The sequence below is a fragment of the Manis pentadactyla genome, chromosome 7 (assembly GCF_030020395.1).
Source record: "Manis pentadactyla isolate mManPen7 chromosome 7, mManPen7.hap1, whole genome shotgun sequence".
In the NCBI taxonomy this organism is placed as follows: domain Eukaryota; kingdom Metazoa; phylum Chordata; class Mammalia; order Pholidota; family Manidae; genus Manis; species Manis pentadactyla.
This window is the reverse complement of record NC_080025.1, coordinates 60,478,736-60,506,413: the sequence shown is the minus strand read 5'-3', so window position 1 is coordinate 60,506,413 and position 27,678 is coordinate 60,478,736. Positions and strand designations below refer to the sequence as shown.

General features: G+C 39.2%; 2 protein-coding genes across 3 annotated transcripts in view; one reads left to right on the top strand and one right to left on the bottom strand.

The window, feature by feature from the left end:
* Positions 1-27,678, bottom strand: part of FBXL13 (F-box and leucine rich repeat protein 13) — a 234,634-nt gene that overhangs the window by 104,088 nt on the left and 102,868 nt on the right. Inside the window, 4 exon segments of the mRNA XM_057504965.1 lie at positions 16,268-16,344; positions 16,347-16,393; positions 25,285-25,385; positions 25,779-25,786. Of these exon segments, the coding sequence (XP_057360948.1) occupies positions 16,268-16,344; positions 16,347-16,393; positions 25,285-25,385; positions 25,779-25,786 (233 nt within the window).
* The window catches only part of LRRC17 (leucine rich repeat containing 17), a 29,207-nt gene continuing 17,409 nt past the window's right edge, over positions 15,881-27,678 (top strand). Inside the window, exon 1 of one of the 2 annotated variants that reach the window (XM_036892438.2) lies at positions 15,881-16,327. The gene's annotated coding sequence lies outside the window, so the exon portion shown is untranslated. The remainder of the gene's footprint in view (positions 16,328-27,678) is intronic. The other variant, XM_057504430.1, reaches the window with a different exon arrangement.

Sequence of the window (27,678 nt, the reverse complement as noted above, 5' to 3'; positions counted from 1 at the left end):
TGGTACAAAATCTGCTATTTACAACTGGTCTAACTGGTCACAAAACTTTTACTGTTCCAATTTCACCTTACTGATAAACTACCAAGTCTGTGCCTCTACTCCGAGCTCTACTCCAAAGGCCAGACTTCCACTTTCAGGTAGTTCTTGTTATTGACACCCAGATAGATCAGAGGAACCTCAAATCTGGCCTTTCCAAAATAAAATTCATTATTCTTTCCCCCAAGTATTTCTCCTTCTTTGGTTATTTGGTTAGCCACCATATAGAAGCACAAAATTCTAAAGCTGAAAGAGATCTTCTAGCCCAACCTAGCCAGTCTACAGATGAGGAAACTGAGGCAGAAAAACCAAGTGACTGTCCAGGTTAGTGGTTAGTGTCATGGCAAGGACTAGATCCCAAGTCTCCAAACTCCAGTCTCAAGCTCCTATCACCATCCCAGTACTTTCTTCTGTATGGAAAGAGGGAGGGGTGGGAGGAAATCCTCTCCACTCTTGCTCTGCTTATGAAATCTCTATTCCATTTGGCTAGTATATTCACCCCCCGGATGTGCCTCTGTGGCTTTCTCCCACCTCCACCACAAAACCCAGGGGTGGACAAGTAAGACCTTCCATGATCTTTGCTTCTCTGAAAGAGGAGGTTGGGATTTATGTAGCCTAGACAGAACTGAAATGACCTTAGAATCTTCCAGTTTGCAGTTTGCACAGATTACCTTTAAGACTCATGGGTTTCCGAGAGATTTTAACAGCACAAGAACTACTGCTAAACCATTGTTATTGAATTGAGTATTCCTATCATTTGAGCATTTCTGTGATACTGTCCCTTTCATTTTGTTGACTTGTGTGCAGTAACTATAAAATTATTGATGAAAAAACCTCCACTTTAGTATTTTAATTTCCTAAGTTATTTTCTCCCTGGAAATCTAAAGACATGTCAGACCCAACCTTTACCAAGAAAAAGATAGTCAGATCTTGCTCTAGCAAGTTACCAACTCTCAGCCACCTAACAGGCCTCTTTAGCTTCCACCTAAGTACTTGGCTAGCCATATTCTGAAATTGACTGCAGTTTCCTTCATTCATTCATCAAACATTGATCAAAGCCCTACTGTGTGCCAGGGACCATATTATGTGCTAAGTATACATGTACACTGATAAATAAGGCACCATCCTAAAGGAGCTCCCAATGGGGAGGAAAGCAAATAAGCAGTTTGTTGAATACAGAGAATGCTGAGTGAAGGTGCAATGATAGAAGTATACACAGGAGGGATCATAACCCGGCTTGGATTGGGGGAAAGGAGGGCTTCTTAGAGAAAGTTGTGGTTGAGCAGAAACTCAAAACATTTGTTAAAGTTAACCTGGGAAGTGGGACAGAGAGATGGTATGAAGGTGTCTAGGCAGAAGGCAGAAGGTGCGCCTAGTAAAATAACAGGCTGGAGGGGAGGCACAGAGGCAGAGACTCCTATTGCAAGTTCTCCTACTCTCTACCTTAACTATCTTAAATCTGAACATACAAATCTGCATCTCGGTCCAGACTCCCCACTCTTCATCCGGCTCCTTCTCTCACTCCATGTTCAGAGTTGATGATTTCTGGGCATTTGGGTTTCAGCCTGAGATTGGCTGCATGTAGGGGCCGGCCTACGGCCGAGGCTGAGTCCCACTATGGCTGAACACCGCCCTTCCACTCTAGTTGACCAATGCCCTAAGGTGGCGCACGCTTCCTGGGCGCCACCCTGCCTGGTTAGGTGGCATTAGCATAAGGAAGTTGCTCCTATAGGCTTGCATGATCTTGATCACCATAGGCCAGCTTCCTTTATATAAGGCATAAGCAGGAAAGAGAAGCACTCTCTCACTCACTCACTCTCTCACTCTCTCTCTCTCTCACTCTCTCACTCTCTTTCCCACTCTCTCAATCTCTGTCTCCCTCTCTCCCCTCATTCTTCTTCTCATTCGCTCCCCCCGGCTGTTGCTTCTTCTCACTCACCTTCTCCCGGCCTTCCGAGCAACAATAAACAACTGAAGTGAACCAGGTCTGTGTACGTATCGCTGTCGTCACCGCAACAAGGGGCGAACGCGGTATCTGGTGCCGAAACCCGGGAGTTTTTCTCCAACCACCCAGAGGAGAAACTAGTGGACGCAGACGCCATAGAGCTTCTTACCCTGAAGCAGTACCTGTGGACCCCGTTCGGAAGGATTGCTCGGGAAGGCGCCTCAGATGAGAAGGGTGAGTGGACCAACGAGCAAAGCAAATGTAGGAGTAGGAAAGGAGATAGCAAGCGGCTGTGGTGGGGATTTCTGTTTTGTCTGTCCGTCATAGTGTTCTTTGTTGTACTGTTTTGTTTTGTCAAAAATGTTATGAAAAGTTAGGGCGCCAGTGAAAGTTCGCGGGATAGCGACGAAGCCAGGAAAGTTCGCGGGAAAGCGACGAAGCCAGGAAAGTTCGCGGGAAAGCGACGAAGCAAGGAAAGTTCGCGGTATAGCGACGAATGCAGGTTAGCGATAAGAGTACCCTTTACCCATAAACTTAGAAGTAGCCTTTTATCCTTTAATCGCTAACATGGGATCTGAAGAGTCTCGAATTAGAGTAGAAGAGCCTTTGAGAGCACTCCTGAGGGCCAACGGAACCTCATTAAAAACAAAAACCGCAAGGGCTTTCCTCCACACGGTGGAGAAGCATGCTCCGTGGTTCCTAGATGCAGGAAGAATCACTACCCCCGTGTGGGAAAAGTTAGGCGAGGATCTGCGCAGCGCAGATCGCAGGGAGCCGCTCCCGGCTGGGACACTCCCCATATGGGGGCTGGTTAAGAGCTGCCTAAAGGAGAATAAACCTAGTTATAGAGAAGCCATAAGGGAGGGAGAGGAGATTCTTGAGGAAGTGAAAGAGGAAAGAGCCTCTGCGAGAGCATCTGAAAGTGGATCTACACGGGGGGGTCCTCTGATGAGGAAGAGGACCAAGAATTATCAGGAGAAGAGTTAGAGGCTAGGGCTGCTCAGAGAGGACATCGGCCCACATTGTACCCCTCTCTGAGCCAACTGAGAATAAGCAGAGAGGAAGGAGAGACTAGCTCAGCCCCTCTCCCCAATAAGAGCAGTAAGGTAGAAGAGATTGTGCCAACCGCCTCAAATTATCCATTTTGCTCTCCAACCTATAGAGCAGAGCCACCCCTTTACCAGAGTTACTCATATTGTGGTGGCCAGGGGTGCCAAGAACAATTGGGCAAGAATAGATGGAGGGAATGGCTAACCATGGAGGGGAATGCAGCCTTCCCAGTAATAGAAGATCCAAACACCCAGCAAAGATACCATCAAGCCCTAGATTTTAAGCTTGTTAAAAGCCTAAAGGAAGCTGCCATCACCTATGGAGTGCAAGCAGCGGTTCACTGTGGCCATAGTGGAGTCATTAGCCACTCAGAATCTAACACCAGATGATTGGGCTAATGTAGCTAGAGCATGCCTTACTGGAGGTCAGTACCTGCTATTCAAAACTGCGTGGGCAGAGCTTTCTCAAGACACTGCCCGGCACAACGCTGCCGCAGGGAACAATCAGTAGAACCTGGAGATGCTAATGGGCACAGGACCTTACCTAGGACAGCATAATCAGATAAATTACCCGCCTGCTGTGTATATGCAAATAGCTACAGCAGCTGTCAAGGCCTGGAAAACACTCCAGGGCATTGGTGATTTACAGGGTCAATTATCTAAAGTACTCCAAGGACCAAATGAGCCTTATGCAGACTTCTTGGCAAAGTTGATGCAAACTGCAGGCCGTATATTTGGAGATGTTGACACAGCAATGCCCCTAGTAAAACAGTTGGCCTATGAGCAAGCAAATAAATGGTGTAAAGAGGCTATCAGGCCTTGGAAAAATAAAGATTTAAATGTGTACCTCAAAGTTTGCAGGGACATCAATGACACATTAGTGCAAGAGCAAATTGCCGCAGGGCATCTTCAAAGTTCTACTTCCCCATTTAATACACCCATATTTGTCATAAGAAAGAAGTCAGGAAAATGGAGATTGCTGCATGATTTAAGAGCTGTAAATAATCAGATGATTCTCATGGGATCAGTGCAATTAGGTTTACCATTGCCTATGGCCCTGCCAAAAGATTGGAAATCAATTGTAATAGATATCAAAGATTGTTTCTTTTCCATCCCTCTTCATTCTGAGGACTGTAAAAAGTTTGCCTTCACTGTACCAGCCATCAACCATGATTGCCCAGATGAGCGGTATGAGTGGAAAGTGTTGCCACAAGGCATGGCAAATAGCCCTACTATGTGCCAGTTGTATGTGCATGAGGCCCTGGCAGAAGTTAGAAAAAAGTTCCCTGATGTAATTATCTATCATTATATGGATGATATGCTCTTATGTCATGAAAAGAATAGTAAAGTAGAAGAAGCCCTCTGCTTCTTGCAAGCACACTTTAAGATATGGGGCCTGGAACTAGCACCAGAGAAAATACAGGCCACTTGCACCAAACAGTATTTAGGAATTAAATTGGAAGATACTATTGCTAGGCCATTAAAAATGACCATAACAACAGATCAATTAAAAACCCTTAATGATTTTCAAAAACTACTTGGAGATATAAATTGGGTAAGGCCATTCCTAAAGCTTACAGATGAAGAGCTCAGTCCATTATATGAGACACTGAAGGGCGATTCTGATTTATCATCTCCGTGCTCTCTCAGTAAGCAAGCCAAGGATGCCTTGAGCCTAGTCCAATCCCGCTTGCAGTTTGCCCAGGTAGATAGAATAGACTATGGCAAATTGCTATTCCTTATAGTGATACCCAGTAATAATAGCCCAACAGGGGTACTTTGGCAGGAAGGGCCAATTCTCTGGGTATATCTGGCCCACTCTCCAGGAAAAACATTAAGATGGTATCCTCAGAGTATAGCTGATTTGATCATCAAGGGAATCAGAACAGCTATAAAAACATTTGGGATTCCCCCAAACATGATAATAACGCCTTATACTGCTGAGCAGATTGAATGTCTTACTGCATGCTGTGATGCATGGGCTGTTGCTTACACCATCACCAATGCTTCCTTTGACAACCACTACCCAAAACATCCTTGGCTACAGTTCTGCCTCTCTAATCCCGTCATCTTTCCTAAAAACACAAGATGTAATCCCATACCCAAAGCCAAGGTGGTGTTCACTGATGGGTCAAAGAATGGCATTGGGACTGTGGTCACTGGTGACCAATCTTGGACATTCAGTTTTCCAACCACTTCAGCCCAACAAACAGAGCTGTTGGCTGTAGCACAAGCCTTTACGCTTTTCTCACAGGAACCTTTTAACCTTTTAGCAGATAGTCAGTATGTAGTGACTGCTGTGTCCATCTTAGAGAATGTAAGTTATATTAGCCAGTCTTCCCCCGTTGCCAACATTTTTAGAAAGCTACAACAACTAATATGGACTCGATCAGAACCTTTCTTTATTGGACATGTAAGAGCCCACACTTCCCTCCCAGGACCCATTGCTGAGGGAAACAGACGTGCCGATGCCCTGACCCGTGAGTTTAACATCTTAGCTCTATTTGACCCTGTAGAACAAGCTGCTCAATTTCACAAACAATTCCATGTCAATGCACATACCCTTCGCCTAAAATATAGTATTACTAGAGACCAAGCAAGAGCCATAGTAGTCAGTTGCAAATGGTGTGTCACACTCCTACCCTCCATCTCAGAAGGAGTTAATCCAAAGGGGCTACTCCCCAGTCACATTTGGCAAATGGATGTTACCCATATTCCAGAATTCGGTAAGATGAAATATGTCCATGTGTCTGTAGACACCTGCTCAGGCATCATTTTTGCCTCTTGCCATACAGGAGAAAAATCTAGAGATGTCATATCTCACTGCCTCCAGGCATTTTCGGCCTGGGGAAAGCCCAAACATTTAAAAACTGACAATGGGCCAGCATATACATCCCAATCGCTCCTCAGCTTTTTAAAAACAATAGATATCACCCACACCACGGGCATTCCCTATAACCCTCAAGGGCAAGGCGTGGTAGAGAGCGCCAACCTGACCCTTAAAAATGTTCTCTATAAACAAAAAGGGGGAATAGGGGCAGACTTCAGATCCCCCAGAGACAAACTTAACATCATATTGTTCATTTTAAATTTTTTGACATTGGACAAAGATGGCCACAGTGCAGCAGAGCGGCATAATCGCCGTTCCAGGCCTAAAGACATGCCCACAGTTATGTGGAAGGATGTATTGGAAGGATCAAGGAAAGGCCCGGATCCAGTGTTAATCTGGAACCGAGGCTCTGTTTGTGTTTTCCCACAGGACCGAAACAATCCCATCTGGGTGCCTGAACGCCTGACATGGAGAGTGGCAAGACCAGAACCGGAAGTGCGAGATGCCGATGCCACTGATGCTCATCCTGCTACTGATTCTTCAGCAGGCGATAGCGGAACCCAGAGAACTATGGGGTCTGGTGAAGGCTTGGCCTATTCCACTCCCGGTGACTGAAACTGCACATACCTTTCCTGCTTTTTTCTCTACCTATAGTACACTTAATCTCCCATATCTGCCCTTTGACAGCTCTATGTGTTGCTGGCATTTCTTTTCATAACCTCTCTAAAGCTGCCAATCTGTCCAGGGAATTAGGCAAGATGTTATCCACCAATTGGTCCAGTGAGTTTGACGTGCTCACCACTCAGCTATGGCAAGAAATATTGAATGTTAGTTCCCAAAAGGTAGAGGCGCTGTCTGTAACTCAGTTTGCTGAAGCCATGCTAAATGCCACCAAAGCCTGGTCAGGCATGGGTGTTCTGTTCCATGCAATGGCAACATCGGAGAGTGCGGATGGCTCTGGTGCAGGCCATGGCAGCTATAGAAGAAGGCATCTCCCCTAGGGTGTAGCACAATATGTTGGACCAGTAGTCAAAGACGGGTAAGATCAGGAGGTACGCATACCAACCTAAGACAGGGCGCAGACCTTAGCTGTCTGTTGCCCTATGACGGGTAAGGATGCTGCACCTCCCTGACAACCTAAGACAGGCATGGTCCCCAAGCCTCATTGTGTTAAAAAACAAAAAAGGGGGAGATGTAGGGGCCGGCCTACGGCCGAGGCTGAGTCCCACTATGGCTGAACACCGCCCTTCCACTCTAGTTGACCAATGCCCTAAGGTGGCGCACGCTTCCTGGGCGCCACCCTGCCTGGTTAGGTGGCATTAGCATAAGGAAGTTGCTCCTATAGGCTTGCATGATCTTGATCACCATAGGCCAGCTTCCTTTATATAAGGCATAAGCAGGAAAGAGAAGCACTCTCTCACTCACTCACTCTCTCACTCTCTCTCTCTCTCACTCTCTCACTCTCTTTCCCACTCTCTCAATCTCTGTCTCCCTCTCTCCCCTCATTCTTCTTCTCATTCGCTCCCCCCGGCTGTTGCTTCTTCTCACTCACCTTCTCCCGGCCTTCCGAGCAACAATAAACAACTGAAGTGAACCAGGTCTGTGTACGTATCGCTGTCGTCACCGCAACAAGGGGCGAACGCGGTAGCTGCACCCCAACCTTCCTTCCCAACATAGCTGTGGTCATTCCAGGGCTGGCTTCCCACACAGTGCTGTAATCAGCTGTTACACATAGTCGGAGATAATATGAATCCATAGGGAAAGTAGCCACCCAAAGAAAATATGAGCAGGAGAATCCTTGGAGTTATGCACGAATAGATCAGAGACTAAAGGAAAAACATAACTTAGTATCACTGTACTCCTAGTTGGCACTTTCTCATATACAAGTAAGGTAGTTTGTCCTATCCATTAACACTCGTAATGCTACCCCTATTTTCTGTTTTGAGATTTTGAAAGAAACAAAAATATATTTTAGAGAACTCTGAAATGAACAGGAACTGATGTGGATCTCTTTGGAGTATTTCAGCAGATGCCTTTTTATTCATTTACTCATTCATCATGTGGGTCCGTCAGGAACAGTCTAAAGGGAATGAAGAAGTCAGCGATATAGGTAGATGCAGAAGGAGTATTCCTGACAAAGGTAGAGCCAGTGCAAAAACCCTGAGGCAGGAGTTTCTGTGTTGAATGAACAGCATGGAAACCAGTGTGGCTGAAGCAGAGTTGGTAAGAGGGAGAATAGCAGGTGATGTCAGAAAGGCATTTGTGGGAGAAGACAGATAACATGGGTCCTGAAGGTTCCTTTACTGGATAAATAGGAAGCCCTGCCAGGTATTTGAGCAGAGGAAGCACATTGACTTCATTTTTTAAAAAATCCCTCTACATGCTGTGTTGAGAGGAGACTTATAGGAGACAGAAGTGAAAGCAGAGAGGCCAGTAAGGAGGCTATCACAATAATCCAAGCAAGAGGCGACAGCGGCGTGGACTGGGGTGGTGGCTAAGGAAGTGGTGAGTAGTAGTCATATCCTGGATAGATTCTGAAGTAATAGTCAAATGGAGTGGAGGTAAGTGTGAGAGAAAGAGAAGAGTCAAGGATAACATATTAGTTTGACAGGTCTACTGCAACCAAGTGCTGCAAATGGGGCTTAAACAACAGAAATTTGTTGTCTAGCAGTTCTTGAGGTACCAAGATCAAGGTGTCAGCAGGGCTGGTTCCTTCTGAAGTTGGCTCCTTCAGTGTGAGGGAAAGATATGGTCCAGGCCTCTCTCCTCGACTTATGGGTGGCCATCTTCATGATCACATGGTGCTCTCTTATATGCATCTGTCTGGGTTCAAATTTCCCCTTTTTATTAAGGACATCAATCATATTGGATTAAGGCCTACCATAATGAACTCATCTTAACTAATTACATCTGCAGTGACCCTGTTTCCAAATAAGATCACATTCTGAAACAATAGGGGTTAAGGCTTTGACATCGGCATTTGGGGGAGAGGTACAATTCAGTATGTAACATATTGACTAAGATTTTTGGCCTAAACAACTATAAACATGGAGCTGTTATTAACTGAGATGGAGAAGGCTAAAGGTAGAGCAAAGAGTTATATTTTAGAGCAAGGATTTTTTTTAAGGTATAAGAGTCGAATATTTGAGAGAGAAGTCTGAGTTGGAGATATATATCATATGTGTGTGTATACATGTACATATATTACTTCTCTCTATATATTAATTTCTCTCTATATATATTACTTAATACATATATATATACTCCTATAAGCATATACATGTATATATGTGTTTATACATATATAAACATATTCCTTTATATATGTATGTGTATATATGTGTGTGTGTATATACACATATATATAATTATTTGGTATATATATATATATATATATATATATATATATATATATATATATACATGTGTGTGTGTGTATATATATATATATATATATACACTACACTGCTGGTGGGAATATAAACAGTCATTATTGTAGGTAATATTTAAAGCCAATTATTGTAGGTGATATTTAAAGCCAATATCTAGGTGAGATCACCAAGGGAGTGGGTGTAAGCTGAGAAGAAAAGTGGACTAAGAACTGAACCATGGGGCCCTCTATGATTAAGGGGTTAGAGAGAAGAGGTCATTTAAGCACCTTAAGAAATATTGTCAGAAGTTGGGAAACAAAATAAAAAATGAACAAGTGGGACTATATCAAACTAAAAAGCTTCTGTACAGCAAAGGATACCATCAGTAGAACAAAAAGACATCCTACAGTATGGGAGAATATATTCATAAACGATAGATCTGTTAAAGGGTTGACATCTAAAATACATAAAGAGCTCACACACCTCAACAAACAAAAAGCAAATAATCCAATTAAAAAATGGGCACAGGATCTGAAAAGACACTTCTCCAAGGAAGAAATTCAGATGGCCAACAGACACATGAAATCATCATTGCTAATCATCAGGAAAATGAAAATTAAAACCACAGTGAGATATCACCTCACACCAGTTAGGATGGCCAACATTCCAAAAGACAAACAACAACAAATGCTGGCACAGATGTGGAGAAAGGAGAACCCTCTTACACTGCTGGTGGGAATGTAAACTAGTTCAACCATTGTGGAATGCAGTATGGAGGTTCCTCAAAAAACTCAAAATAGAAATACCATTTGACCCAGGAATTCCACTCCTAGGAATTTATCCTAAGAATGCAGCAGCCCAGTTTGAAAAAGACAGATGCACCCCTATGTTTATCGCAGCACTATTTACAATAGCCAAGAAATGGAAGCAACCTAAGTGTCCATCAGTAGATGAATGGATAAAGGAGATGTGGTACATATACACAATGGAATATTATTCAGCTGTAAGAAGAAACCAAATCCTACCTTTTGCAACAACATGGGTGGAGCTAGAGAGTATTATGTTCAGTGAAATAAGCCAGGCGGAGAAAGACAAGTATCAAATGATTTCACTCATCTGTGGAGTATAACAACAAAGAAAAAACTGAAGGAACAAAACAGCAGCAGACTCACAGAACCCAAGAATGGACTAACAGTTACCAAAGGGAAAGGGATTGAGGAGGATGGGTGGGAAGGGAGGGATAAGGAGGGAAACGGGGCATTACGATTAGCACACATAATGTAGGGGGGTGGGGACATGGAGAAGGCAGTATATACAGGGAAGACAAGTAATGATTCTATAGCATCTTACTATGCTGATGGACAGTGACTATAATGGGGTATGTCGGGGGGGCTTGATAATAGAGGGAGTCTAGTAACCATAATGTTGTTCAAGTAATTGTACATTAATGATATCAAAAAATATATATACATATAACCAGAAGTAAGAAAAAGAGCAAGATCTATAGCACAGTATTGTTTATGAGAATTTGAAAATACATACAGCACCACAATATGAGAATGCAAGAATACATTCTTAAACATTTTTATATTTATCCCCCACTTTTTGAAAGTTTGCATTACTCATTTACAAAAGCACTCATTAGTATCTGTTTTCCCTAATTTAAAGAAATCCGGACTTTTACTTTTACGAAAAAAGGCAAAAAGAGAAAATAATTTTCAGCATTGATTTGCAGTGAGCCCTTATTGAGGCAGTGTGCACCCCAAGCAGGGAGAGTGGCGCCACCAAGTTCTTTCTCTGGGAACTACACTCAACATCTCAGCATCAAGCCACCATAGCTTTGAACTATGTCTGTGAGCATATGCTGTATCTCAATTTATTGTGTGCATTCGTTAGCAAGATGTGTCCTCAGCTATCAGAAAAGCCTAAGAAAGGTTATTTGTTGGGGTCTGAGAATGCTCAAAATTGATTCCAAATAAATAATGCTAATTGCTTCTTCACCTTATGCCATTTCGGCTTCCAAAGGTTTTGCAAGACCACTATACTTTCAGATAGTGGGGGAAACCTGTGTGTATGTGTGTATGTGTATGTATATTATATATATGTATGAAATGATGATGAAAGTGTGACATAAACTGAGGATTATGATTAAATTTGTTCTTGGTACCGGAATGCCAAAACAAAACAAGGTAAAACTAATATGAAATAAATTAGAAATCCCTGGTCAGGTTTCTTCCCTCAAGTACTTTATCTTCCCTGTACAATAATGCAGAGAAAACACAATATTTTTAAACCTCTCTTCTTAGTTTCTTTTAGTGAAAGTAATCGTCATTATATGGGTTCTGAAAGCTTGATAAAAACACTTGAAAAGGGAGTTTAATGAAACTTGCTGTGGAAGTGAATATAAGATGATATAAATACTTGCTGCTTATTTTTGAGAAGGGAAGTGTGCTTATCAGCATAGAAACCCATTCTAGGTTTGAATGTTGTCCTCTTAGCTCTCTCATAGTGCACTTTAATAATAGCATTGCTGTGAAAAGTTATATGGGTAACTATGAGGAGTAAGTGTGGGAGCTGCAGCATTAGATTTCCCACAGAAATTAAATCTAAATGAGATTTCTAAGTCATCAAAGTGTCATTAGGACTGACACAGCCAATTTAGGAAATTAACATTATCAACAAAAGCCAAGCATACATATATTTCATTACCCAGCCATTCAACTCCTATGTGCATACCCAAGAAAAATATGTGCTGTGTCCGTCAAAGGGCATGTACGTGAATGTTCATAGGACTTTGTACACTTTTCTGTATCTATATTATTCTTTGACAAAACTTACCTCCAAAAAAGTCATTAGGGAATGTCTTTGCTAATTAGGTTCCAACTGTTAATGCCAGCAAAACAGGAAAGCAGTTTTAAATCTGGCTTCTTGGATGTTAAGGATTAATTTGTGGTCAGTCACAAGCATGCTCAAAGCAACAAATTCAGATATATGGTAAAATACAAGCATGAGAAGAGCAATGAGAAACCTTTACAACTTTCTTTCTTGGACCTTAGTTTTTTTCCTTGAGTAAGATTCTCCATCAAGCTCAACCAGAAGTATTTTTGTTACCCCAACTAAAACCTCAGTAGGATTCACAACCTCATCAGTTGTACCAGTCAGTTTCCTTCACTTGCAATGAAGGAAACCCAACATAAACTAGCTCAGGTAGAAAGGGAACTAATGGTTCCCTAACTAAAGGGAACTGGAAGTGCAGCTAAAAAATATATCATCTCTCTTCTCAAATACATCATCTTTCCCTCTCACAGATTGGTCCCTTTGTGATGGTTTCATTCTTCACACTGTTGACTAATTTCTTCCATGCTCCTGGCAAGAGAACCACAGACCAGCCTAGACTTACACACTCTAGACTCTGCAACCTCAGGGAAAACAGAGTTGATTTTTCCCAATGTTGAGTACCTAGAAGTATTCTGAATGGTTTTGCTAGGGTCAAACTTTTTCCTGGAAAAATCACAGCCACTGCAGATGGAATTTAGATTGCATAGGCCTCAGTCAAATGACCAGTGGCCATAGGAAAATACTAATACCAAGAAGCTAATAATAATAGCTAATGGTTAATAAACATCTACTGTATACAGCCACTGTTCTAGTGATCTTATATGATCATTGATCTTATATGTACCAAGTCATTTAATTCACACAACACACTTATAAGGTAGGGACTAGTATCTTCCTCATTTTATAGATAAGGAAACTGAGGTATACCGAAAGCTTAAACTGTCCCAGTCCCATAACCAGTAAAAAGCAAACTCAGGATTAAAATGAAAATGCCCCAGACCCATGTTCCCAATTACTACAGTGTATTGCTTCAACATGTCATGAGTGACAGTTCCCCCAAATTATAAGAGAAGAGCGAGCAGTGGTTCCCTGAAGCAAAGTATGAGGTACAAAGGAAAACAACCAACATCTCATATAATAATTCATTAGTTTCACTTATTTCACTGAACAGTAATCCAAATATTCAATAAATATCTCATAAAGGTCTGCTGTAAATTACATCACACATCATTCCTTAGAGTAGAGAACAAGATGGGCCCATTCATGGTCACTAAATGTCTCCCAGACCATACATAACAAAGGATCACAAGAAACTACCTTCTCTACATGATAAAACCATTTTGTGTCCAAAAATCTTCCCAAGTTGTATTTAAACATGGTTTTTAAAAGATCATTTTATGGCCTTGTAACTCCAGGGGGAAAAAAATATGTTCCCAGCCCAGGGCAAATAACCTTTGAAGCCGAAATCAGTCAAAGGGAGAAATAAAGTGGGAGAAACCTATTTATTGCTTACAAGCAGTCATCCACTTCTGCTCAGCCAGGTCTCTCGTGACCCTAGCTGTAAAAAGGGACACCACCAAACCTCTCTGGTCCAGATATGCCCTCACTCCCCCTCCCCTTGTAACCACCTATATATCAATTTCGGAGATGGACTACTTCTCTCCACCCCTTGTAAACACCTATTTATATGGGGATACACTAAAGCCAGGGGAGAGAATCTGGAAATACTGCAATTTTACCCACAAGTATAAACTTAGATTTTTATAATTTTAAGTAAATAGTAAGTATAAAAGCAAGTGAATCAAATTTGTTTAACTGATTTGACCAGAATTTTTGTTAAATAAGTTGGGATTTTTTTCTTCTGAAAATACTATCAAGAAAATATTGCACTCAGGCTCTGAAATAAAATTTTTAATTATTTAATTTGAAAAATATTTTCATTATGGCAATCTCTGTTGAATTATTAAATGAATAAATGGAAATGGAAGAGGGATGAACAAAAGAAACTAATATTATTTTGCATAATGATGTGAAATACTTCACTGAGGTTTGAGACTTACAAATTAAGGAAAAGAAACCTATTCTTTACATATTCAGCCTAATTTAAATACCTACCAAGGATGGGTAGGTGATACAGCTAAGTGGTAGCTGTCCAGGTGTAAGTGCATGTGTGGACATTACTGAGCAGAGGGGAGGACAGCTTCATGTCCAAGGGATGAGGCTGACTCAGCTCCGGCCTGTTGTTGCTATTTGGTAATGCAGGGCCAATTTTGCTAGTTTTTCTAGTTTTTAAAGAGAAGCTTAAAGTCTATAATTTTATGTGAAAACTCCAGAATTTTAAATAGTCCCAAAATTTTAAGACAGACTTTGTCTTTGCACACATGTCTGGCTACAGAGTCATTAATTCTTTGAACCTCTCATTAAACTTTACTGTGTCTGAGAATATTTATCCTTAGGACATGTGTCTGTCTGCGTTGTGCATTGCTGCTTCAATACTTACCTTGTGGAAACTGAGGAGAACAAGAAGGTAAGTCACACTGGAGGGTGTTTAAGCACTCGGTGAGCTAGTGGGAAAGTACTAGAAGATGTATCCTCAAAGGGGAGAAGGGTCAGTGGGACGTGTCAAGCACATGGAGTCATTCCTAAATTTGCAAATATTTTTCTCTGTGATGAGACCACTTGTGTTTGCTAATTGACACCCATATTGAAGTTAGGCTCCTACCCACCTACCCAGACTAGGACATACTGATGCTGTCTCCCTTGATTACATATCAAAGGATGTGTCCTTGGTCCTTGAGGATGGCATTCCTGGGTTGCGAAACTGGCAAGAAGATTTTAAGAAGTTCACATCTCAAAGGGAGCAGAGAAAGGATGTACAATTGCAATTTTTGTAAAGTAAATGCTCTAAGAAAAGGGAGGTCAGGGCCTAGGGTCAAAAAGCCTGTCTAAAGTTCAGTCAAGCTGAGGGAATGTTGAGACCCTCTCAGTCATAGAATGATGGTAGATGTTGATGTTTAGCAAGCTACACATCAGTGGATTATAAACAGGTGTAAATTCTAGATGTTTCAGCCCTCAGAGACCTCTCCCCCTTTCCCCCACTTCCTCCATACTGCCTAGCGTACCTGGAAACAATGGTATGCCAGCGTGGTGGCAAAGTAAAAATTCTGTGCATCAACGACCTAGGAGGAGAAACCAGTGCTGCCCCTGTATTCCCTCCAGGGGAATCTGCTTGCCTGGGTATCTACCAATGGTGCTTATAACTGCACCAGTAACATGAGCTTTCACCAGCTGTGCAACCTTGGGCACCTTTGACTCTTTGTTTCCAAATGGACAAAATAAATATATACCACAAAGCAAATACATGAGGACTAAATCTCTGTGTAGAGCACTCAACACGTGGCATATAGCAACAACTCAATAAATGTAACTACCAGTATTTCAGCCAGTTCTCATTTATGTTATCATATTCTTATAGAATGATAAACATTTAATATCAGTAAAATACACAGAGAGGTGGAAGAAGAGAATCATGACTTAAATCTACCAAAATAGAGCAGAAACAAAGTGTCTGCAAAGTGTGAGGCAGTAACCCCTTCCAAAGCACCATGTCCTACCTGCACAATTCCACCCTATTTTCTGCCCAATTTTGCTTAATCTTATTCCTTCAAAAATAAATATTTCCCCGCACAGATTTCAAATCTTCATGTTATTTAGCCCAAGGACATAATGCAATTTTAAAAGTTAAATCTTTGTAGATTTCCTTTCTTATATCTATCACGTGTTATGTTTTACCCAATACAATTTACTTTTTTGAAAGCCCACTTGGCAGCTAATTGACTTTTCAGGCAGGAAGTTCTTTGTAAATTCTCCCTCAAAAAGGTTTTCTTTTGTTTGTATCTTGGTAGCAATTCTAAAGTTTTCAGGATTTGGACTCTGGTATTATAATCGTGAAGTGGTCTGTTTTTTCATCTAATGAGCTCTGCCTGTTTGTGGATGTGACACAGCAGTGGAAGGAAGCCAAGAGCCTATAGTAGTGATCCTGGGGCAAATTTAAGCAGCTGTGGCCATGTAACTTAAAACCTCTGCGAAGTGTGCTGCAACCCGTGCACGCCGTTAGTATAACATGAGGGTTGGATGTAGCCTGTTCTCCGGAGGACTTCCTCGCCTGCTGCAAGAAAGAGAGGATTGAAGGACAAACCTGGGTGCAGACGGAAAGGTCCAAACAGAAGAGCTTGTGGCATCCATTCCCTAAATTCAGGTACTGTAAACCTTTGTGAACTTTCTGCAGTAAGCCAAACTAAGATTCTGTAAGTCGTGGAAGTACCTGAAAAGTCAGGGTGAGAGAAGAGAAAGGAAATGATTATACTTCAGTTGTTTTCTCACATCCTTCTTAAGCCACTATGACAAAGAGAAGTAAAACTATAAATGAATCTTTTCTCCTTGTAGATATTCAACAGTTGAACTTTTTGTTAATTCTCTTCCTGTTAAGTGAAGAAAATTGCAGTAATAGATCAGATAATGCAAAATTACATTTCAAATGAAAATAAAATTTTGCTTAGATTTTTAAGAAAGCTAATTGGGATAAAGCTTTGGGAGGTTTGTGCAGTCATATTACTTGGAAGTTAGTTTGTGTTTGAAACCACAGTTGCAGAGTTTGCATTATTGTTGCATTGAGGTTTTAATCTTTGGAGCATCAAAATCATGCAAAAAGTCTAGAAAGACAAACCCTTTGTAAACATCTAAATGACGATTAACTATTGCATGGAAGTGAGGCTTTGGGGCAGAAAGGAAGCAAAGTTGAACATAACAGGCTCTTAAAATGGATATGATAAGCAAATAGTTTGAAAAAAATAGATTTGAATATGCATGATTTTATCAGTAACATTTTCATTATTCTCTAATTAAAGAAAGACTGATACACAGAGCTTAAAAATGGGTCAAGAAGAACAGTCTGCAAATGAGTGAGCAACACATGAGGGGACTAAATACATCAGAGGCTCTCAATCTCATTAGAGGTGAAACAGATTAAGTATGGCATTACCACCATGACCAAAATGAGAGCTTCCAGAAAAAAGGAGGTTTATTAGATGGACCCGTATTACCACGCAAAAGCTCACAGCCTGAGGACACTGGGACAATTTTCCAAGTCCTCCAAAGCCTGGTATTTTTTTTAAAAGTGCAAGAACTCCCACTACTGCCAGATCTTGTAATGGCATTAACAGCATGCTCTTGGCTTATGCTCTTCAACAGTTTAACAGTACATTTGAAAACAAAATAACAAAAAATGGGAAGATGCCTGTCTGTCCCTCAAAAGCCCACAAATGACTAATAAGGTTTGCTTTCACATAAATGGGAAATCAGACACGCAAGCATTGGCCATTACTCAGATTTACTCCAAAGATTTGGAAAACACATCTATATGACATAATGATTCCCATTCCATAGTGAATTCTTTGATTCAGAACACATTCCCCTCTAGTAATGGCTTTGTCTCTGAGATGCAGCAGAACAAAGAGGGACGCCTTCTGGGTCCCGCAGTGGCTGGGTGGGCAGGGCCTGAAAGGAGAAAGCAGCGCTAACATCCCAAAGACACGTCACCTCTCCTGGGACCCTTGAATTAACTGGGAGCTATGCCAGAGTTTGGGGAATGTTTTATCTTCTCTCCCTGGAGTGTATCCTTGTGATTCAGCTGAGTAAAATACAATTTTCTTGGAGTGGGGGTGGGGTCATGGGTTGTCACTTCTAACGAATTTGCTCTTTAATTTGGAGAAAGGAGGAGTGAGGCACACAGCACCACACAATGGAAAATCCACGAGATTTTGAAATCTGCCCTTATGGATTTGAATCCCAGCCCTGACACTTACTGCAACTCCCTAACCTTTCAAAGATTGTTTCCACATCTAAGTGGAAATTATATCCTTTTGTTTTAACCCTGACAAACTGTCCAGTTTTCCTGAATCTCAGTTTTCCCACCTGTAACATGGATGTAATATATCTGGTCTTTCCTCTTAGAGGTGTGACAATTACATGAGAACAGAGTTTATATTGAGGGTGATTTTTGATGATTAAAATAAGCAGGGATATGGCAGAAACTTTAAATATATATATATTTGTTAATATATATATTATTATTACTACTACTACCTCAAATAATAGTGATATACTAACAGTTCTTATGAAGTTTGCATTTTACCTTCTTCCACTTAATAGATTGGATACTCACCTGACAAAAGTGAAACATACAACTTATTCCAAGATTTTGGGGGACCTCACAATGCACCTATACCCTCATTTTGGTCATGGTGGTAATGCTATATTTAATCTGTTCCAACTCTAATTAGATTGATAGCCTCTGATATAGGTTGTAGTTAATTCATTTGCAGACTGTTGTTCTTAACCCATTTTTAAGGTCTCTATATCAGTTCATCTTTCTTTAACTATAACAACAAAATTGTTATTTACAAAATCATGCTTATTCAAATCTATTCAAAACTGGTCCAAACCTATTGTTTCATTTCTTTAAATTCATGTGATCAGTTAACAAATATTAAAAATGGGAACTGAGCTAGGAATACTCAACTTTTTTGGGTCACAGATGCCTCTGAATCTATGGACCCTTTGCCATCATGTTTTTAACACATAAAATAAAATACTTAAAAATTACAAAGGCAGCCAACTATATTGAAAGATATTATTATCAAAATATTTTTAAAAACCAAGTGAGTAGAAAAATAATATATGTGCTTCTTTATTAGCATATTAATAGCAAATCTAGGGGCAGGCTTAATGACTACCATGATTTTGAAGTAGTGATGAGTGTCAATAATATCTCAAAATATTTGTAACAACTATAATAATATTTGTGATAAGAAAATATATGTGATTTGTATGGATGGAAGAGTCCAGGGACTGCTAATACTACTCTGATTTTTACCTGCATTTCAGGTAGAGCTTGGTGAAAATAGAGATATTTTTTCCCCCCATAAAAATTCATCGAACCCCTGAATTCCATCCCTGGTCTCCTTGAGGAATCCACTGGCCCCAGGTTAAGAACCTCGGGTTTGGCAAAAGAAGTTGTTTATTTGACTGAATGACTCCCACACTGAAAGGCTCTAGATGACTCTCTTCAGAGTGGAACTTCATGGGAACCACTGGTTTGACAGCAAGGCCCAGGAATCTTCAATGGCCCGGAGACCTTTCTAGGGATTTACAACACGGCAGACCCAGCACAGCTAGGGAATGGAAAAATATTATTGACAGTGAAATCGTACTTGGCACATTTTTTGCAGTATTGCTACATTTTATGCTGAATTTTGGTAATGTGTTCCTTATATGAGTAAGATCTGATTAGTCCATTTTCCCAACCCAGAGACAGCTTGATAATTTTAATTCCACTTTGAGACAGTGTTTGCAGCCTGTGTTTACCTTTTCCTAATTATGTGACAAGTAAGTGTTACTTGTGGAAGCAAGGGCTTCTCTTTGTGATTTATTTATTTTTCTACTGCTACTATAATCTTTAAGAAATCACATTTCTTACAGAAATTACAAAGATAATTTTTTCTTCTTTCTGTTTGGATTTTTTCATTAAAGAATTGAGGTCTTCTGTGTTGGATCGCCAACAACTGAGGGAGTTACTGTTGGAGGGAATGTAGAATTACATACTTAAGTGAAAATTTCTCTAAAAAATCACCAAGACAAGACCGAATCTATAAAAGAGAGGCTTTGTATGTGGATTCTTCTGAGTTGAGTATTGGTCTTTCTAGTATCACACAGGCAGTTTCGCACAATGGAATTCCTTCAGAAAAATCCAAATGCAGTGATTTGGCCTATTTATAGGCAGACCTTGAGAATGTCCAGTCAAGCCAACAGCTTACTCTGTCTGCCCCACTCTGATGGGCACTGGGGAAACTATATAATATGAGAGAGTCTGCCAACAAAAAGTTTCCAAGCTGACTGAAGGGTCAATTCATCTGTATGACAAATAATTAGATACCATGCCACTGTAGCGTATGAGGTTCTTTTAAGGAGCAAAGATTACAATTGCTTTACTCACCACTATATGCCCAGAATGCCTCAAACATAGTAGTTGATAAATATAAGGTGAATAAGTGAATGAATGTTGCTGTTAGAATTCAGGAAAAGGAAAAATCACTGTGGACTTCTAGTAAATGGTGTGACTTGAGGTGAATTAGTCAAGAGAAGGAAAAAGGCATTCCAGCTGTAGACAGAGAGAAGTATGTAAGCAGTCAGATGACAGGCCTCCCTTGGGAAACCTGGCAGGAAAGTTTGATCAGATAATGCTAAGAGACAGTAACGGAAGAGTCTAAACCTGAAGCATGTCAAGACATGATAAGACTGTTGTTCAGGGTGATACTTCTTGCAGCACAAGGCAAAGCAGGTTGAAAGGAAGGGAGACCAAGGGGGACCATCAGGATGCTGTGCAAAGTGAGGTGCTGAGAGGCCTGCCTTGTTGTGGTGATCAGAATGAATGGAAAGGGTTGAATTCAGGAAATATTTAGGAGCAAAAAATGTCCTGGAATGGACATCAGCTATGGGTAGCCTTCATTTTCAAAAACTTTAGAGAACTAAGCAAGTGAGGAAAAATATTCAAATAAAAAAACCATCAAATCAATGTTGCTAAGAAGGGCAAAAAAATTAGTTTTCTTCTAGCAAATGATTTGTTTGGAAAGAAATATGAAAGGTACCAGAGAGAGAAAGACAAGAGCAACACAGATTTCTCTGATTATTTGTAATTTCAAGAACACTTTTGAAAGCATATTTGAAACAATGGAAAACAGCAAAATGGAGAACAGTTATGAAATGTATTTTTATTGCAGGCTAGAAAGTCAGTGTATATTTTTTTAATATGACAAAAAACTGAGTATTGAGTAGCATTTATCCTAAATGTTCTCTCAATAACAAGAACTAAGGGTTAAAAAAATCAAAACAAAATTCTCATTTTGGGTCCTATTTTTCTCTCTGTTGCCTACTAAAGGTATAGCATCCTTTGCAAAATAAATGGCCCAAAAAATTATGCATAGCTGTAGTATTATTTTCAATTTCCTAGGAGAAAAAGTTATCTCAGAGTATGATTGGAAAAATGTTTTATGTTAAAAAAAGTAATTTATAATGTGATATATGCTACTCCTAAATCATCTACTTGGTAAGTTCAGATTTTCACATATGGAGTAATGGAATTTATATTATCTCTCTCTACACACATACCATATACACATACATGTGCATATATTATATAAAGAGAGATAAAGATATAGATATATATGCACACACATATTCATACATGTACATATATTCATACACATATGAATCTTACTATGGAATGTCTAAAGAAAAGTATTTTGTGATGTTCTATATTGCAGGACTAGAGAACTTTACAGAACCCCTGAATGGTTAGGAGTCCTCCACAATGATATCACTGAGGCTGGCTTGCACCAGCCCATGATAGTCAATTCTTAGCATCTCTTCCCAACTCCACATTCAGTGAGACATCATGTTGGTAGCTTAAAATTGGCCATGGTGGGAGTATTTAAACTACAAAAATCAATAAATTCTGCAAATGAGAATATGCCCTCACCCCTTATCCCAGCCAGTTATTAAACATTTACTGGAACACAGCTATCCTTGGGACACACTTTGAGAATTACTGATATAGAGAATGCAGTATGCTAGGAAATGTATAAAAAGATAAAAGTGATGAGAGAGAAGATGACAGCTTTGAAGAACAAGAATAAAAATTGGATCTAAAAATAAAAGGGGATTCTTAAGATAAAACCTGAACAAATGGAATAGAAGCATTAAAAAGAGAAATATCTTCTTGCTGAGAAAAGATCTAAGTTTTAATGTTCAAAAGGTTTACTATGTTCCAGGAAAAGTTAATTAAAGGAACACAATTAAGCATGGAAAATGTCTTTAGGTTCTCAGAGAAAAGGAAATTCTTGCAATTATCTTGGCAGAAAAAAATTGGTTACCAAGAAAGGAACAAAAAGATGAAGCTGTCTACAGGCTTCTATTTAACTTGAAATAGCAAAGATTATGGAGCAACATTTGTAGTGTTTTAAGGATAAAATAAGGGACATGATGTAAGTACTATACAGCAAGACAAATTGGTGTTTATCCTCCAAGAAAATAGAAGGTAATTTTCAGAAAGCAATGCCTAAAAATCTAACACTCATATATCTTTCCATGTAAAGAGTTGTTAAAACTATACTTCCAGTCATAATAGGGTGAAACAGCAAAACACAGGGATACATAAAGTTATTCCACAAAACTGCAAACTAAAAAGAAAAGGGTGACAGTACTAATAGCAGATAAAAAAGAATTCAAGGCAAAGACACATCAACCACAATAAGGAATATAATTTTATGTGTATAAATGCTATAGTCTATCATGAAACATACTACTTATTAATCTTTATGTATAAATAGTAACATTAAAATAACAGAAGCTTGACTTTAATAGGCAACTAATATACACTATTATGACCATATCAAAAATTTATACAAATATACACATATAGACATAAATAATCTTTTCTGTGAAAGAAACCCTTGTTGTAAACATGAATGATTTAGTGAAATTAATTATATAAACTAGACTACCAAGGAATCTCAATAAGTTCCAAAATGTAGAAAAAATTCAGTCCACATTTCTTGACCACAGTATACAAAAGTAGGAATTAAAAACAAAAGTTTAAAGAAACATCAACCACTTGGAGCCAAAAATTCTCTTCTAAATAATTATTGGGTCAGTGAGGAAATCAAATATACAACAGTTTGCTTAGAAAATGAGAACACTTATCAAATTTTACATGCATTGCCTAAGATCTTACTTAAAGGTAATTTTATAGCCCTAGATTTTTTTTACTTTAAAAGGAAAGGAATCAAACCTTACAAATGGAAAGTTTAAAAGGATGCCATTCACAAAGGCAATTCAAAAGCTACCACAAAGATTATTTATATGAATAAAATGAAATTTTGAAACATTTAAGAACATTTGGAAAATATGTTTAGAAGTATACCATGTTCCTGATAGGGAGACTAAATATTTTTAAAATAGTAATTAGTTCCTAATTTGTCTTATCTTTAATTATTAACATACTGGTAAATTTCTAACAACTGGGTCTTCAAATATATGTATGCATATAAATTTATATACATTTACCATATATGTGTACATTTACTATTTTACAGATATAAAAGATGTGTAGCAGGCAACTTACAAATAACAGTTAATAAAATATACAATATTCTGTTATATTATGTAATGTTATAATTTATTGTATATTAAATATAGTCAATTGATTCTCACATGATGCTTTCCTTGGCTTTTGCCTAACTCACAAATGTAGTTAGTAATTTTGTCTTCCATGAGCCTGAAGGAAAAATAAAATCTGTCACTCTTGTGTATTTCTTATGTTCACCAAAAGATAAAAATCAATGAAGTTCCAAAAAATTGAAGGTTAAGTATAGTTCCAATATGAATATTTTCATTTACATGAATGGGGAAGACAAAGTGAAAGAACAAAGACTTCATTCACCCCTCAGTGATGTGACTTCTTTGCTGACTCAGATAAGTTTTCAAGTATTGAAAGAGTATTTCCTCAATTCTTTGTGCTATTCACAATGTTGAGTTACAGATATGGCATATTTTAAAATTTAATCTGCCTTAGGATTTTCTCCATCATTTTCTCAAGTCTAAACAATGAACAAAAAAATTAAGCTCTAATTTATATTGTTTGCCATTTTCCATGTTATAGAATATATAACCCATTTTTGTTATTCCAAGCCACCAGTGAGATGTTACTGAACATGAGGTTGGGAAAAGAAACAAAATAGCATACTATTCTGTCATATTTTCATGATACAGATACAGTGGAGAACATAAATAATAGTAACATGTAGAAAAATATTAGAAAGTGGTAAGTTTTGAGTAATGCCTATATTAGAATTTTTGACACATAAGGAGGTATCACACCTCACTCAAGAAAAGATTTATTCAATAAATGATGTTGGAATAATTGGTTAATTAGTTAACAACACTTAAAAAACTGTAAAAATATTGTTAGCTCATGGACTGCACAAAAACAGGTCTTGGGCTACTGGGTTATAGTTTGCTGAACCCTGTTAGGTCATTATTTCAATTATATACCAAAATAAGTTCTAAACTGATCACAGATTTAAGTAAAAACAAATCATACAAGAAAAGAAGTAGATGTATATAAAGTGTCTGGAAAGAGGACAACACTCTATGTTTAAAACTATCAGAAATTTCAAAGGAAAGGTTTGAAAGATTTGACTAAATAAAATGTGGAAATTCAATAGATAAACAGAAAATGTGTTACCACTTTTTTCCAGAAAATGGTTAGACACAGGTTATAAGGAAAATTACCACCTAGAATTTTCTGTTTAAGTTTTTTAAAATACCTACCTGTTATTTTTCAAAGGATCTCAGAAAGTTATATTCTCAAAAATGGTTCATTCTTTCACAACAGTTTGAAAAATATTTTGACTCTCTCCCAATATGATCATATACTTTTCCTGATTAGTCTTTCCTTGAGAAAAGAAAGAATAATTTAATGACATAAATTTGTGATAAACTTGAATATTCTATCAACTCTTGGTGGTATCTCCTGTTCTGCTGTCCCCTCTCCTCCAAAGAGGTGCTAGTGAGGAGAAACAACACTCATGTCCATGACTATCAACCATCCATAGATCAAAAAACAACCAGTATCAGGTCTTCTGAAGATGATGGGGTCCCAAGAGGTGACCACAGCATGGCAACAGAGAATCTGGGGCTGTGGTGCTCCAAGTCTAAGGAGGCAGGACATTAGCATTCTGTTACAGAGAAGTCTAGACACTGGACTGCAAATTAGGGGCCAGTCTGCAATACGCAGGAAGGAGGACCAGAAAGAGACAGACAAACCCAACTCAAGCCACCGGGCACATCGCTACAAGGACACAGAAACCACTCGCCAAGGCAGAGGACCAGTTCTTCAGTCTGGTCCCACCAAGGAAGGAGAAGATAGCCACTAACTTGGGGATTTGGAAACAGCAGTCCTGTTACCATGGTAGTGGTACTGCAGTAGTGGAGTGGGGTGTTGGCAAACGGAGTGCTGCCTTTGGGCCGTGGTAGAGCAAGCCAGAGCCTAAAGTAGCATAACCATGTTTAGTGTCACACAAATGTTACAAGCATTACCTTGGCAGGAGTCACATGGTCCTGTTGGTCATAGTCGTGTTGGATAGATTGAGCTACAGGACTCCAGGACAGTTCTCAGAGATGTATCTCATTGATTCATCCTGTGTAAAAACAGAGGGGAAGAATCTCATCAAAGTCTCACAGGTTTTGCTGTTTCCCATTATCTCTATCATCTCTCTTATTGATTCAAAAAAAGTATACACAGCACTTGGTCTCTTCATATTCTTTGCTATTTGTTGTAAATCCGATTACATAGAAGGTGGCAGTTTTCTTGAAGTTCCCTTACTCCCACCTTTCCCTTTCTTTGGAAATAAAGTCCCATTCCATCACAATGACACTTCACTAAAATTTGAACCCCTACAAGTTCAACTCTTGTGACAGGAAATTTGAACTCAAGCATCAAAGTGTCAAACACTCCTGACTCTTCAGATGCATAAAAGTAATTAAAAATGGATGTTTTCAAACTCACTAAAATCATTCTGAAAGATGGAAACAGTAAACACTTTCAACTGGACTTCAGTGAAAGTGGATCCATATTTACAATATGCATTTATATAGAGATATCTAGCATTCCCACACACTATTAAGTTTCTGTGATTCTATCAGCAAATATATTAAAACAGCCAAACAGATTTTCACCAAATTTATGGTTAAGTTTGAGATGACCTGAAGTAAAATATAGACTGCATATAATGAAAATCCAGTATTGGGGGTAGTGTAGGGTGGAATCTCAAACATTCAAGCAACCCTCCCCCAGAGAAGTGAAACTGAAAATCAGAGAACAGGGTGAACTGTGACATGAGAGAGACAGAAAAAAAAATTGTGCTTTCAAGCTTGTGCCCTCAACTGACATTTACAAGACCAGATGAATTGCAAGCTTTGATTGCAATAGAGCTGCTCCTTTTATGGGTAATTATAAAATACTCTAGAGTGAGTTACAGCAGGTTTTTATTTGTTTGATGATGGTTGATGAGTCTCCCCGGGAACACTGAAGAGGTCAGCTAGTTTTAAATATTTGTGGTACATGGGTCCTGGAAAGATGAGGCCACTGCAAGAAGATGTAAATTGTCACTTGGCTAGGAGATGTGGTTTGGGGAAGAACTTTGCATGCTCTATGTGGCCACCCCGAACACCACTAAGGATGGCAAATATTTATTTTCAGCAGGATCATCAATGCTTAACATTCTATTCCTAGTATTTCCTGGAGTCATTAATATTAAAATAACAGAGTGGTGCAGATCAGGTCTTCTCTCCCATGGGATAGGAGCTGCTTGGTTTACCAGGGCAGCAACCCCATAACGAGGACACAGGTCTTTTTTAAGTTTTAAATGTTGTAGTTCTGCTGTAGGAAACTTCTGATGCTGTATGAATGCAGGGCTTTCAATAAAGCCCTGTACTCTTGCCACTGCATTCAAGCTGCCAGCAACTTTTCTAGGTGCTCCCCTACCAGAAGGTAGGATTTGGGTATATATGAACAGATAAAAAGCATAGTACCATTTCCTTGGCAGGAATGAAGAGAACATCCATAATGTGTGGCATTGTAGTTTAACACAAACAAAATCTATCCTCAGAAATGTTCGTGGTACCCAGCAAATATCAAAGTGATTGTGCACCTGTTGAAAGACTCTGGCAAAAATGCAAATGAGGTGGGGCAAGAAGAGGCTAGAAAACTGGTTTCTACACCCTTAGAGAGGTAGCCGCAGAGAAGGTGGCTATGCAGGGGCCAGGAGGAGGAAGATGGAGTATGCTTTATGTGCTGTACAGGAACCCGATTTTCCTTTGAGATGAGGTAGCAAACCATCTTCTGCATTTTCCTGTCTGGAGGAGCTTGGACAGCCAACCAAATTCAAATGAATCCTATTCTCAGTATTTAAAAGAATTTGAGGTTCCGCCTCCAGATGCTTTAGCACATAAATGCAAAAACTGAGTGTGAACATTACAAAATGGTTTATGACTTTGGCCACAATGCACTCAAATCTTTCTGAATGTAATATATCCATAAGGCAAGCTTTGTGGAATTCAAAGTTTTTGAAAATATGTTACTCAGCTCCTTAAAAGTAAACCTGTCTCCCAGTCTGTCTCTAGGAAAAAAAAATAGTAAACTGTAGCTGGATAAAATCACCAGCCCTGCACATTATTAGGCTCCAAAACTGGAAAAGACTTTGATGTTCACAAATTCAGTGTGGATAGTATTGTTTTGACTTTCCTGGTAGAAAACAGAAATATAAATAATACTATTACAAATTTGAAAAATATGATTATTTTACTCAGTTGCTGAACTAAAGCTCCCTGAGGGCAGGAACTGAAACTTGGTTCCTTTTAAATTCTCTCTAATACCTATACTTTATAACATAAATTCCCTATACACCTCTATATAAAAAGATAAATATATCT